At 39.1% G+C, this 14192-nt stretch overlaps 1 protein-coding gene across 9 annotated transcripts in view; it reads right to left on the reverse strand.

Annotated features, from left to right (window-relative positions):
- Positions 1-509: 509 nt before the first annotated feature.
- The window catches only part of LOC142369539 (adhesion G protein-coupled receptor L3), a 215222-nt gene continuing 201539 nt past the window's right edge, over positions 510-14192 (reverse strand). For 3 of the 9 annotated variants that reach the window (XM_075451888.1, XM_075451885.1, XM_075451886.1), the window contains 6 exons: positions 13252-13420; positions 12907-13032; positions 9368-9464; positions 5922-6047; positions 4527-4544; positions 510-3250 (listed from right to left, as the gene is read on the reverse strand). In XM_075451888.1, coding sequence (XP_075308003.1) covers positions 2295-3250; positions 4527-4544; positions 5922-6047; positions 9368-9464; positions 12907-13032; positions 13252-13420 — 1492 coding nt within the window. In that variant the 3' untranslated portion in view covers positions 510-2294. Of the gene's footprint in view, positions 3251-4492; positions 4545-5921; positions 6048-9367; positions 9465-12906; positions 13033-13251; positions 13421-14192 lie in introns of all 9 variants that reach the window. The other 6 variants (XM_075451891.1, XM_075451890.1, XM_075451892.1 and 3 more) reach the window with 5 other exon arrangements.

Raw genomic sequence — 14192 nt, forward strand, 5'->3', positions numbered from 1 at the left:
CAACTTTTTATTGTTACTGGTATTGTTGCTGCATTTTGTCCAAAAATGATTTGTACTTTATATATTAGTAATATATATATATTAGTATATTCATAAAGTTTGTCGATTGATGTAATGCAAATACAAATATTATGAGACATTAACAGGAACATAACATTAGAGTAACAAGATATTTTATCTTAATGTATAATTTTCAGGTTTGAAATAAAGCATTCGTTCAGTCCTCCCTACCCACCTAAGGTCCAACGTAACTTTCTATAAAAAACACACTTAACACATATCTTTTATTGCTCATCATCTCTTTTCGATAAATGCTGATCAATGTGTCTAAAACGTAAGACAACAACAAAATAAAAGCAAAACTTACTGCAGGGAGGAGCATGCTTACCTTTCTTCACGTCTCGTGCAAGCCTGAAGGCTCCAGTCGACTCCCGTGGCTCCTACACAGCTCATCAAAAGTCAACTTAAACGTACAGTCTCTGTAAAGAATTCATTGGTTACACCAGAAATGATATTGAAATATTTATTACAGCTTATGAAATCACTGCTTCTATTGTAAAGCAGAGCAGAGCATACAGAGCACATCCACAGTTGCTGGGCCAAATTTACTTGGCACTAAAATGGACAGTGATCTAAAGAGGGATATTAACTGATAACTTAAGAAAAATAAAATCAAATAAAAGACTTCTCACCCTTTGAATGTCCTTAGCTCTTATCCATATAGAAGTATACCAAGACAACACAGCAAAACTTTCCTCAAAACTACATGATGAATCTTAATCAGTAATTTATTTGTTGGCAAACAAGTTTCACTGTTACAACAGATATCAATTATGAGGTTTTTCAACTTGGAAACCAATACAAAAAAAGAATAAATAAAAATCCATTATCATAACCGATAATATAAACCTCTTTGTGCCACTAAAATTACTTTCATCTTTTGTTTTATTATTGTTTTTTTTAACAAATAAATAAATACATTTTCTCACTGAAGAAGAAAATAAAAATATCTTCAGTTTTTCTTGCTCCAAAAGCTTTTTCTTTAATAAGTAAAACAGCCAACTTTGATTTCTTTTTTTTTTTTTTGTACAAGTGCCTGGTGCTATTCAAGGTTCAATTTGTCCTGTTTCTGAGAAGCACAAGCATATTCAGAATGCCAACATAAATGCAGAATTCCCTCTAAACCTTTCTAAGGAACGCTTCCTGATTCTGTCTGCTTGACAATCTGCTTTCTACACAGGGGCAAAAAAGAAAAGGGAAGGAACTCAAACAGAACCTGAAAACTGACCTGAAAACAAAATGAATGCATTTCACATTTATGCCTGCACAATAAGTGTGATCTTCTAACATATTTTTTTTTTTCCCACTTTGTTCCTATTTAGATCGTCGTTTCTCGGGAAAGTGATAAAACAGAAAACCAGACTGGTACCAGAGACCAAGGGAGGCCACCACAACTGAACAGAACTGTTCCTAATCACTACATTTACAGAGACAAACGGTTTGCTCCGAACAAAAAAAAGAAAAAAGAAAAAGCATACCATTATGTGCAATGCTAGTTATCTGTACAGTTACATAGAAATATGTCATAATTCTCTTATTAGTTTTTTTTCTCCCCCTTTTAACAACTGTTATTACAGTAAAATGAATGGAAAAACAGAACAGCTATGCTTAAAAGCATACGATCAATAATTCCTTTATTGTAATTGTCCAAAATGTGTGTGTGTTTGTGTGTGTATTTGTGTGTGTATGTTCTTTTTCCTTTTTTTCATTTAAGGGACATCTCAGCAAACAAAATGTGCTGCAACTCACCAAAGAGCAAGAAAATCTTTCAAAAAGTCAATATAGATACAGAAGTGTAATAAAATAGTCCTTTTTTAAATTTGCCATTTATTCTGGAGAAGTCCATAGTTCAGACTTTGAGACTATCCAATTCCTCTTGACTGTCAGTCCTAAAAATCTCGAGCGGGTTAACTGTCTCTTTTCACAATGAGACGAAACACGCCAAACCACAGAAGGTTTTGAAGTGGGAGGGAGGCGGGGGACACAACATCAACATCCTGCAATGTCTAACCAAATTCAGTCACATATTAGCCCCCATGTTCTAGCAATTTTAATCCTGTTCGTGGACAGTAACAGCGAGAGTACAGCTCTGCCTCAGTCTTCGGGACACAATAAAAAGAAAGGCTACCACTGCCAATGACGGATGGCGCAATAGAACACAGGGAAGAGAAGAGGACTAGGAGTATAGATGGAATACAGGTGTGTTGATTGAGCGAGAGGAGGGGTGTCTGGGCCTATAGGCTGGTGACCAGGTGCGAAGGTTCCTGGTGGGCCTCCTCTGGAGATGAATCCTCTCTGTTAGGCGGAACAATGAAGCCATCACTGCTGCCTCGCCCTAGCTGGTAGTAGGAGTGCAGCTGATGGAGGTGGTTACGGGAGCCCAAGTTGGGCATGCTCTTGTAGTAAACGTCGTCAGAGCTGGCCTCCGGGCTCTTGGCGTCCCCACCCTCCTTTGAGCCATCAGCAGATTCAGCAGACACGTCAGGTAGGCCAGGCAGCATGGGCATGCTGGTGTAGAGGGAGTCTCTCTGGTGGCTGTGGCTGGGTGACGAGCTCTCGTCGTCAGTGTGCTCGTTGTTAAGTAAAGGAAAGAAACTCTCGCTGTTCTCCTGGGGGATCCTCCTTCGAGACGAGGAGGAGGTAGTGGTGGCGGCGGAAGAGAAGGGATGGTGGGGCAGCGGAAGGGGTGGTGGCATTGACTGGTGGAGGGGATTGTGAAGGTTGTCCACCGCCTGCAGGGATGGGGGCGGCCTTTGTGGCAACAGTGGGGCATTAGACTCCTCGCGTATTAACTCCAGACCCAGGCCCTCATCGTGGTGAGGACCAAAGGTGGAGTGATCATCCATGCTCAGCGCGACATTCATGCCCATCCCCATTCCCAAGCCCATCCCGTAACCGCTGTCCTTGCCACCGTTGCTAACGTTATTGACCAGCTTATTCATGAGGTTCCTGTTCTGCTCGTTTGAGCGCTCGTGGGAATTGTTGAGGTAAGAGGGGATATAATTGGAGGTGAGCTCTTTCAGAATCTTCTTTTCCAGGGTGGTCTCCTTGTGGTTGTAGCCCCGATCAATGATCTGGACGCAGTCACTCATGTACTCAGCGCTGGCAATGCTGTAACTGTTGCCATGGTTACCATTCAGTGGTAGAGTATCCATGACACTTGTATCCCGGGCATTGTTCAGGATTCCCTCTGGAACGAGACACATGGATTGGGGGGAGGGGAGGGGTTTAGAGTGAGCAAATGTGAAACTCTGGTGAGGTTTAATCACCAGACACAGGTCAGCCATCTTTGCAAACACATTTAAACACACACACCAAATTCTTTAGCCTCTTTACTCTGAAAAATGCTCAGCCTTTAAAATACAAAAATAAATAAACCTCCCATACGGTTTGGATAATAATAATAAATAAAAAGTATTTGCATTCAAGACCTGCAAATGAGAGCATCCACTTACCTTGTTGCATAACTTAAATTTTTTTTTTGTGGACTGTCTGATCTATGACAGGGATGAAACACTAATATATGTGCAACACAAATAAAAAAACACAAACCTCTACCACAGCACAAAAACACTTATGCAAGCAAACAAAGACAATAATAAAAAAAATAAATCAAAGCCATGCAATTCCGTCTTCAAGTGTACCAAAACCCAGAGCTGGAAATTTAGGCCCCCGGCCAATTTGTCCCATATGAGCACTGCAATTTCATTATTTAATTTTTATATGCTTAATCCATGTACACGCAGCCAGCTGTCTCTTTAAAAATAAGGTAGTTCAAATATCTCAGAACGGTACCACGCTGACAGGAAGGAGACTTTCTGTTCTGTCTGTTGCACTAACATGTAGCTTTCATATTTCATCATATCAACCATGCTATCAACATCAAAGCATATATCTGTATGTAATTCAAACTACCTCAGACAAGGCCATCCAGCTTGTTAAAAGTGTCAAGTTCTCACTCTGACCTCTTGAAAATTTGACAGGAAACATCTCTCAGACCTTCGAGTGCAACAAATTGATCAAAGTGAATTGTAAAAATGTAATGATACAAAAAAAAAAGTGCCTGAACAAAGGCACAATGTTAGGAGGAGATTACAGATCAATTCATATTGACGTGCCTTATAAAACTTTGAGATGAATCTCAATATGAACTGTAATTGGATTAATGCATTCAGAATATGTTATCTCTCAGGCCTTGAGTATTCAACTCTATGAGGCATCAAATGCCTTAAGCCCTCTTTTTGTTCCCCTAATCATCCTAATCATTCCTCTAAGCAGTGGAATCTGTGACCTAAACTTATTTTCAGGTCTGCCTGTACTTGTAAAAGGCCTAATTTCACAAAGGAACCATGACTTCAAAAGGGAATGACGTTGTTTTCATAACCCCTTTGTCAGCATTGAGTAGAAAGAAAGTAAAGCCAAAGTCAATTACATTTGATAAGCAATGTTTAGTTTGACTCCCATACTTGTCTCTCTGTAGGGCTCTTTTAGGGACAGCATGAGGGAAAGGAAAGAAGAAAACACAATAAGCATAACCATGACAGGTAGAAAGAGAAAAGTGCACATACAGTATGCTGATGACGCATCAAGAAATTGTTTTGGACTGCAGTTGTTTCATGTCAGCATGTACATTTTGTAAGCTTGCAGATAGGACTTTAATGTATCTCTTGACAAATGTATAAAAAAGATGCTTTGCTATAAAGCAGAATCCTTAGGGTAAACATGGCAAAGGTCCTTGAGTGTCAGTGCACCAATAAATCTTTTGATGCATTAGCATTTTCATTCCTCCAGATATTTCTTTTCCATCTGTGGCGATGTAAGTGAATTATAGCCCTCCATCATAAGCTCCAATGCAACTACATGTATCGCATACATAAATTATCCACTGATCAAAGCTCTCTGTTAGTTTTTTATCTCTAGTTCTACATGAGTTTCCCAGTTTTACAGACTCACAAAAATACAGCAATCTTATACTGACTGCTAAGAGCTGCAACACAATAATAACAGCACTGCACAGATTTAAAAAAAAAAAAAAAAAAAAAAAAAAAAAGAGTTAAATAGTCAGACGAAAGCAGAGGAAAGCAGATAGATTGCTTGTTGATTAGAAATGGTTCGTACCTGTGAGTCACGCTATCTGTGATTTTTATTATTTGTGGATGGTATAAAATGAACGGCAACCATGATGTTCGCTCTTGTCTCTTCAACATGACAAAAGTGATTTGTATTGTACATTTCAATGATGTTTGTAACCAAACAACAGCAGCAGCATTTAAAGAATGAAATGCTGGAACTAAAAAAGAGACAGCAGACATGACACACAAGCTTCACCGACAACATTAGAGCACATTTAGAGTAAATGACTGGTGATGTATCTGGCTCCCCTTGGGACACCTAATCTCGATTTCAAAGGATTTCCTCATTGTTACAGTATGTGTTGGCCAAACAGCCAAGAGAGAGCAGGACTTATGTAACCGAGCAGCACAATCTTACCAGGAGCCAAGATACACCGCCAGTGAAAAACCCCACAGCAAAACAAAGCTGTGGGATTTTGGTGTTAAAGCTTTAAGCTGTAAGGGCTAACATAATACATTGAGAGCAGTGTTTTTCTTTTTTTTTTTATTCCCTTTTTGTTTAATTAAAGACCTGTAAAAACTCTCATGGGCGAATGCTGGCATTTCAGCTTGGTGGAAGTTCATTACACAACTCCAAAATCATTAACTCTCTTTCTTTGCCAGGGTGGGTAAAACAGCGTGTTCCTTCTGCAGGACCAGACACGAGGGGGAGGGGGGGGATTAAAAAAAAAAGAAGAAAAACACACTGCTCTGGCCACAATGTTAAGGAATGAAAAGAAGCCAGCACACCTTGTGTGTTGTACATGCCCAGAGGGTTGTTATAGACTGCCGATTCCCCAAGCAATGTATTATAGGGATTGTTAGTGCCATGAGGACGTAGGAGTGCATTAGGTATAAGATGGTTAGCCATAGCCCCTGGAGCAGCCAGAGAGACAGAGTGAGACAGAGAGAAAGAGAGGAGACAGAAAGAGGTGGACAAATTGAGATATTACATAGAAAGAGAATATACATATCAGTTGGGCAGATGCAGCTGAGCAATGACAACCATTAACTTCTAAATGATCACATGATCATTAATGTGGAGGGGGGTTTTGCTATATGAAAGTGGCAGAGCTGAACTGATGTGGCTAATGGGGCCGATGGAACGTGTGTTAATTGTACTGCTAATGTCGGCCATTAGTGTTTTTGTGCTCCACATTCAGGCAACGGAAACGTCGTAACAGACATGAAGTACAGAGAAGCAACGACATTGCAAACAAAACACATGTAGGATTTCTTGACTCAGATAGGACAGACTACACTAATCGCCCAGGACAAGCACTGGTCTTTCAGGCTAAGTGGAATACATGAAAGAAAGAGCGTGGAGCTGCTGCATTGAACCGTTTTCTAAACTCTCCTCCTGCATCCATCGGTAAAAGTTGTGAAATTAGCTATTGCAGGTTTGCTAGATCTCCTACAAATATAAATATACTTATGTTAGAAATGAGCCTTGTGAATTACATATTACCTCCTCTCTGAGTTAAAATAGAAAGCTTGGCAGGAACAGCAGCAGCAAAAGTGAACCTCACCAATGGCCAACTACAGTATTATTATTTTTGCTCCTGGCAAAGTGGTATAATATTTTCTTTTCTCTGCAGAGCAAAGCTCAGAATTTGTTCATTCTCTTTACACTGTTGCAAAAGTAACCTTTGAATTGAATGATGTCCTCTGTTTAGTTAAGATGGTCGTTGCTTTGCTTCAGCCGCGTCTCATTTTCTACTTATGCAATGCTGCTTGTCTTAAGATTTCCGCTGCCAGGATCTCCTCCAAATGAATCATCAGTTTCCCATCCACATATGACCGCACCAAAGCAACCCTCACAGTCTGAGGCAAGTGATTAGCTGTAGATTTGAAGGCTGCAAGCTTTAACATAAATGAAAGATGTTTGTTTTTCTGCGCCCATGATAAAAATAATTTATTTCCAAGCGATTGAATACATTATGCGGAATCTCAAGTATGCTGAATATATTTGTGAGTCGCATTCATTTCCTGAGATTTCCTTCCTCCCATGTCAACATGATATGAGGCTATTATTCTCAAAGAAGTCAAATTCAAGACTTGAGAGGGCAATGCATGCCTGTGCTTCCAGCGTGCACTGTGCAAAGAACGGATAAACAGCTTTTATCTGAGGTGCAAATGCACGGCAATTAGGTCCTCCGGCAGAGTGTACTGTTCTTTTCTAATGCTCCGAATCTGTCACACAAATGAGGAAAGGTTTTTTTGGTTGTTTTTATGATCCTGTGATGCTCCCCCCACCTTTTTAGAAGTTAGTCATCCATTTTTCTTGAAGGGGCTCTCATTGCACACATAATTTTTTTGTTGAAAGATACTCCTTAATGGCAGTTCTTTTTAAAATTTTACGATATGCTCATTTATTCTCATCTTTCAGCATCATTCACATCTTTTTCTGTGTGTGAGCTTAGTATTAATTAGTATACATTTGCTTTGGAAACAGAATGTTTTGATTTGAAAAAAGAAAGAAAACCAAAAAAAAAACAACAACAGTAATTTGCTGGTGCTGCTGCTGCTTTGCCTAATTACAGTGTATTCTGTAAACACTAGCCCCCTTTTGAAATCTCCCAATGACAGATCCCCCACTTATTGTGTCTGTGTTGAAATTGAACATTTTCCCCCAAAATCACAATGATTGCTTAGCAATATTCCTGAATGCTAGGATAAATGGAACATGTAATGCTATCAAGATGATTGCGTGACTGCTCTCAAGAAGAGCCCAGAAAAAGTGTCAGCTGCAAGCTCATTCTCTTCTATGCCAAGGAGGGGGGTGGGGCAGCCTCGGCACAGAGACTGTAAAGGACAAGCCAGCTAGATTTATTTGCTCCTCAACACATAATTCCTTAATAGCTACGCAGGAACAGCAGTGGATGATTTGCATCTGTTCATGATGATACTTGTGATGGCAGAATGCTCTTCCTGGCCCACTCTTGAGCTCCTGTGGGTGTTTTGTCTATCAGATCAAATCTGGTAAGCAGCCATGGGTATAAAGGTGCACTAACAACTTCTGTCTATGCCTTTTGTAATTATAGAAGATCCACGCAGGAACAGCTCTCGACCTACAGTTCCACCTCCTCACCTTAATTTAGCCACTGCACAGCTGATGAAAGCTGTGTCTGTTGGTGGTGCGAAGCTGAGCCCCTAATTATTGAGATCATGACACTTCCTCACTGTGTTGAACATTAATCCATCATTGTAACTATGCATTAGCGTCTTTGCAAGCAGGTGCCCAGAGTGAATTTAGAGAGTGAGTTGTGTGGAACTAGAGCCCTCCAAGAGATGTGATGAGTGTAGAGAGCATTATGAAGGCATGCCAGCAAGTATGGCATTTGCAACTTGATGTCCGATGAACTCTGGTGGTAATTTTCTGTTTAAGCAGAAAGACCCTAAAGTTGGCACACTGTATGTCGCTGTCAAATACATTGAACTAAAATACTTTTGAATCAACATTTTCCTGAGATTAAATTTCAAGGAATTGATTTTCAGCTCAAAATTATGCCCAGTTTCTCTTAAGAGTTTTGGAGCCACATGGCACAGTATTAACAATAAGCAGCTCTTTTCTGAACTCATCAAATGGATTGAAATTTGAATTTGATTCAATGCAAGAAGATTTTCATCAATCTATGACACCTAATGCTTTAAGATTTGATATTCCCTTAAATGAGAAGATGGTAGAAATGATTTGGGATTACTTCCAAATAACAGACATAATAAACTCATTTTTTCCCATGGCAGTTATGACAGTAAAAGAGGATTTCATCCTTTCAGTCTGGCATTCATAATTATGTTTCTTTCGTCCAAAGAAAAATGCAGGCGAAAACTTCTTCTGCATTTGACAGCAATTCTGTTGCATCCCATTTTTTGCATTCCAAAACCTGATTAAGCAACTGAAAATAATTCAATATTAAATGAAAATATATATATTTCACAAAAAATGTTAATCATTTAAAGAATCTAAGGCAAAACTGTTGTAAAATGACTGATTTTCTTGACAAATCTTGTTTGAAAGCTTCACATGTTGAAAAAAAATGTTTTGGACTCTGTAATAACCTCGTTTCACATTAAGAAGAAAAGAATTACTCGGAATAAAAAAAGAAATAACATTGAAATGTTTCTCGCATTTGTCAGAAAGTCTGAGATGAAAGCCAATGTATGAAGCCACTATTTCCTACAGGACCAAGTACCTCGGTTGAGTGATGCAGAGCTGTTGATGTCGCCCGTCATAAAAGAGGACTCTGACTGCTTTCTGACCGTGTCATTCCACATACGACGGATGCGGCTCTGCAAAGACAAACAACATGTCAGTACACATTAAAATATAAATTTTGTGCTGTCAGTATTGCAAACTAGTGCATAGTCGCCTACATTTTAACACAATTCTTGCAACAAAAAAAAAAGACTTTCGGCTTTTTAATCTAGTTTTTGAATCATGAAGTGTCAGCTGTAGGGATAAGTAGCCCCCGATTAAAAATGAGCTCTGGTTCTGGAATACGGCAAGTCAATAATAAAGTCATCAGTCAAGCTTTCTGAATCACTGTCTTGGGTTGCAAAGGCTCCATCCAAGAGGGTTCATCCTAGTTAATTATGACAGAGTCCCATGGGCCGTTGCACAAGCTAAAGATCTGGATATCACCGAGAGAGCTCCATAATTTTTATCTTGTGCCAGAGTGGCTTGGCAGATGATTTCAGATTAATCCGTATTAATATATAAGAAGTTGGTGATACTGAAAAGCGAACCATCCGCTTCTCCAAATGCATCTGTAATCATCCCCTGATTTATTTGTGAGCCTTCCAGTTCGCCAGTCTTCAGCTTAACAACCATACTTGTTTCATCTGTCTTTTTTTATTAAAACATCTCCCATTTCACTGCTTCAACCTCCACTACTCCACCAACAATAGTGACAAGACTCCACTTAAAGCTCCCTCGGGGGACCTGTGCGTATATGCGAGTTGCAGGGTCAGAGCCTTATAAATCTACCTAATCGATAGGGGTCAACTGTAATCTTTTAATTAAATAAAGCTCGTTAATTTCGATGACTTAACTCCAGTGAAATCCATGTGTGCACACAGATTTCCAATGTATTTTGGATGCGCTTGTTTTTCTAGGTTTTACCACCAAATAAAGAGGCCTATTATACGGTTATCATGGTTAAACTTTTGCTTTTCCTACAGTCTCTGAGGCCACTCATGTTCCCCGCCACTGTATTCTCAGATCACTGCAGCTGATACGTTGACAGTGAAACACCAAAACTGATAATAATTATGGTAGAAAAAACATTATTATTATGTAATAGATCAAAAATGATCTCTTAACAATAAATGGAAAGGTGGCTCTGACCCCTGACTCAGCTTTGAAGCATCATCTTTACACTTGTCATCCTAAAAAAAAAAGCATGATAGAAAAGCTGTCTGAAAACTAATAAAGATAGGGCAGCTGTAAAAGCAAATGAGATAATTTCTTCAGGACTGTTTGTCTTCTTCAACACTTCACAGACAGCTGCCAGTTTGATTAAGTCATTGCAACCTCCATTAACTCAACCTCAAGCAACTGTTCCCGAATTTCACAATGGCCAAGACATTTTTATTGAGGCCTGTTTTTTCCTTTGAAAGTGTCAAGCTATTTGAAATAAATTAATAAATTAATTTTTCATCGACCCAAGATAACACAAAGCTCATATATTGTAAGAGTAACATATATGGCACAGACACAGCTGATCTCATTAACATATTGTGTAACATGTCGTCCAGACAACTGGGGACGCAGATGGGTTGGAAACTGCCTTTAGCTCTCTCTTTTTTTTTTTTGGGAACGAACAAAATCTTGAGCCGATGGTTTGAATGTACTTTGCTGATTACACATTCATTTAGATGCCTCAGAGTTAGCACTAAACAGCCACATCTTTCTGAGTGTTTCCATTCTCGGCTGGCTTGTATGAAGAAACTGCACATGAGGTTACAGCTTGCTTATCAAAGCCCTGTATATAATTAAATGCTTTGATCTGTATGCAGAATCCAGCTTGTATCGTGGGATGCCACAGCATGCTTGCCTCTAAGGACTATTTATAATTGAACACTGGGAGGAAATCACACTCTTTGGAATATTATGTTCATTTACAGTGTATCATGGCTATTTATCCCATATCTCGAGTCAATGTGGGAGGAATGCATTAACCATTTAAATCAGATGGGGACTTACCACTTGTGCACATATTCACATATTTTAACAGAAATAGTTAAAGTTACAAGAAGGGATAAAGCGAGTTAGAGTCAGGCGGCTAGTCAGGCAGCTACTCACAAAAACACAATAATAAAACGTGTGATAAACGTATCAGACATTGCCGCAGGCTTTCTCACAGAGAAAGGTTTTAAGGAGGTATTTGAAGGTAGCTACAGACTTGGTGCGCTTGATTTTAATGGAGAAAAAAATTCCATAAGACAGGGGCTCTGATTGAAAAGGCCCAATCTGGCTTTGTCACCAACTGTGATTGGGAAAAATTAGCAGGGCGGTATCTGTGGACCTCAATGCTCAAAGGGAACATTTCTGTCAAAAGGTCTGAGATATATTTTGGGGCATGGCCTTTTACAGCTTTGAAGGTGAGCAGTAAGACTTTAAAATCAGTATGAAATCTAGCAGGGTGCCAGTGCAGGGAGGCAAGCACAGGGGTGATGTGTCCATGCCCTTTAACCTGGGTAATGAGTCTGGTTTCAGCATTTTGCATGGAGACACAGGGAGCCCTGACTGATAGATAAGTACAGTGAGAATAGACAAAAGCATGAATAACTTTTAGCAAGTCAGCGGTTGAGAGAAATTACCTGATTTTTGAAATCATCATTAGCTGGACAATTCAAAACTGAACAAAATGTTTAATTTGATTTAATTTGGGGCATCCAAGATTTAATGCCAGAATAACAATTTATGAGATTAGCAAGGCTGCTGTGATCTGTAAGTTTTATTGGCCCGTATAGCTCAGAGTTATCAGTGTAAAAATGGTAATTTTCATCATGTTCTTGAATAAACTGGCCGACAGGTACCGTGTAAATAGAAAACAAAATCGGGTCAAGGACTGATCTCTGTGGTATGCCACAAGACAGCTGAGCCAACGAGGAGATAAAGTTATTCAGAGTTTGCAGGGAGTTCTGTTAGAAAATATATGGGTGTGATAAACTAAGAGCCAAATTGTCAATTCTACAGGGTGCAGGAGGATGCTGTGATCGACTGCATCAAAGAAAGCACTTAAATCTGAAATAATTTAATTTGAGCAATAGAGCCGTAAATCTAGACTGGAAGCTGTAAAAACAAGACTTAATTTTTAAGCGATATCAGCTGTGCAGAGATGATTTTATCCAGACCGACAGTTTTGTTTTTGCAGTTACTTAAAGATAAGGGGTTCGAATTAGGTTTCTTTTGCAGAGAATGAAAAATAGCATGTTAAAACTATCTGGAAATATAAAATGATTTATTTATTCTTTTAAATTAAAGGCAACAAGGACATGTGCTGTACTTACTTGACATTTATCATACACACATACAGCCCAGAGGGTTGTATTTTCTGCATTATCTAGGATCAAGTGGCCCCTTTCCTCTACATACACTAGCTGGAAAGCATGTATATACTCTATTATTAGATATGTTTTATTATTCATGCATACAGGAGGAAGCATCAGTTGGCTGTATTTGTAAGATTATACTGAAAAGAGAAAATGTAGAAAAAATTTTTTGAACCTGTGATCCTGTAGAATAACGTCCTGGAGCCCGAGAGGCAGCACCCTTCACAGAGCCAATGGAGCTATCAACACTTTTGCCACTGCAGCAGTGAGTACGCAGGCATTTGCCATACTCCTTACGCACCTATAGAAAATAGGCACATACAGATATATCACATTTACACGACATCTCATTGCTCTCCAAGCTCGCTACATTTACTCAATCTTTTCTGTTTGCCAATACAATGAATCTAATTTCATGCTCTGTTGATGTAGCACAATTATGCTAACTGCACTGTACAAACAGCTTAACCTATTATTTAGGAGTAAAGTTACATGTTATAGCTAAGAGAATTATCCGTACCTTCTTCTGCAGCACACAGTGGAAGATGAAAATAAACATTCCCTGGAGGGAATTGAAGATGGTGAAGAGGTAAGCCATGACCACGGTGCTCTCATTGACATACATCAGGCCAAAGGCCCAGGTCAGGCCCAGCAGGCACAGCAAGGCAATGGCCCCAATCACCCATGATCTGTGGGGGGGAGAGCCATAAGACAAACCATTTGAAACTATTTTTTTTGTGCGTGCCAAAGATATTCCTGAAAAATGGATTTTAACTTGAACTTGGATTTGGATTTGAACTACAAAAATGCTAAATGAAGATGGCTGATTTGATTTGACCAACTTTTTAACTAGAAGATGACAAATCACCAAACAAATGAAAATGGGAAGAAAACGTGACACAGAACAATGGAGTTGATCTACATTTATAGCCCATTTTCTGTTTTCTTTGCAGTCTTTCAAACAACGTCCCTGACTACTTGAAAAGTCTCACAGAAGACCAGATTCATATTTGCAATGATGGTCCGTATACACACCAGAGCAACATCATTCAGAGGAAGAAAAGATTAAAAAAAGTCGAACTTTACATGTTGGATTCCATTGCATAATACTTTGAGATAAGTAACTTAACAATTTTTACTGAGGCCAAAGGTTTAACTAAGATAAATATCCAAGAAAATACACAGTTTTTTTTTTTAAATGAAAGGCTATTTCTTTGTGCTGGCACACTGCATTGACAAGTGTTTATTATGTCTTCTTCTTCATCTGCATTCCTTTGACATTTTGGTGACATCCTGTGTGCTGCAGTAAGTGAAACAAAATCAAGATTAATATCTGATTCATGCCAGAGTCTGCTATACACAGCCTTTTACATGTACCAGATCCTCAATTTAAGCAGCTCAAACATCCATCCAATAACATCAATCTAAAGGAGGTGCAGTGGCTATTTTTTTTCTGGAGCC

This window comes from Odontesthes bonariensis, chromosome 19 (genome assembly GCF_027942865.1).
Source record: "Odontesthes bonariensis isolate fOdoBon6 chromosome 19, fOdoBon6.hap1, whole genome shotgun sequence".
Classification (NCBI taxonomy): Eukaryota; Metazoa; Chordata; class Actinopteri; order Atheriniformes; family Atherinopsidae; genus Odontesthes; species Odontesthes bonariensis.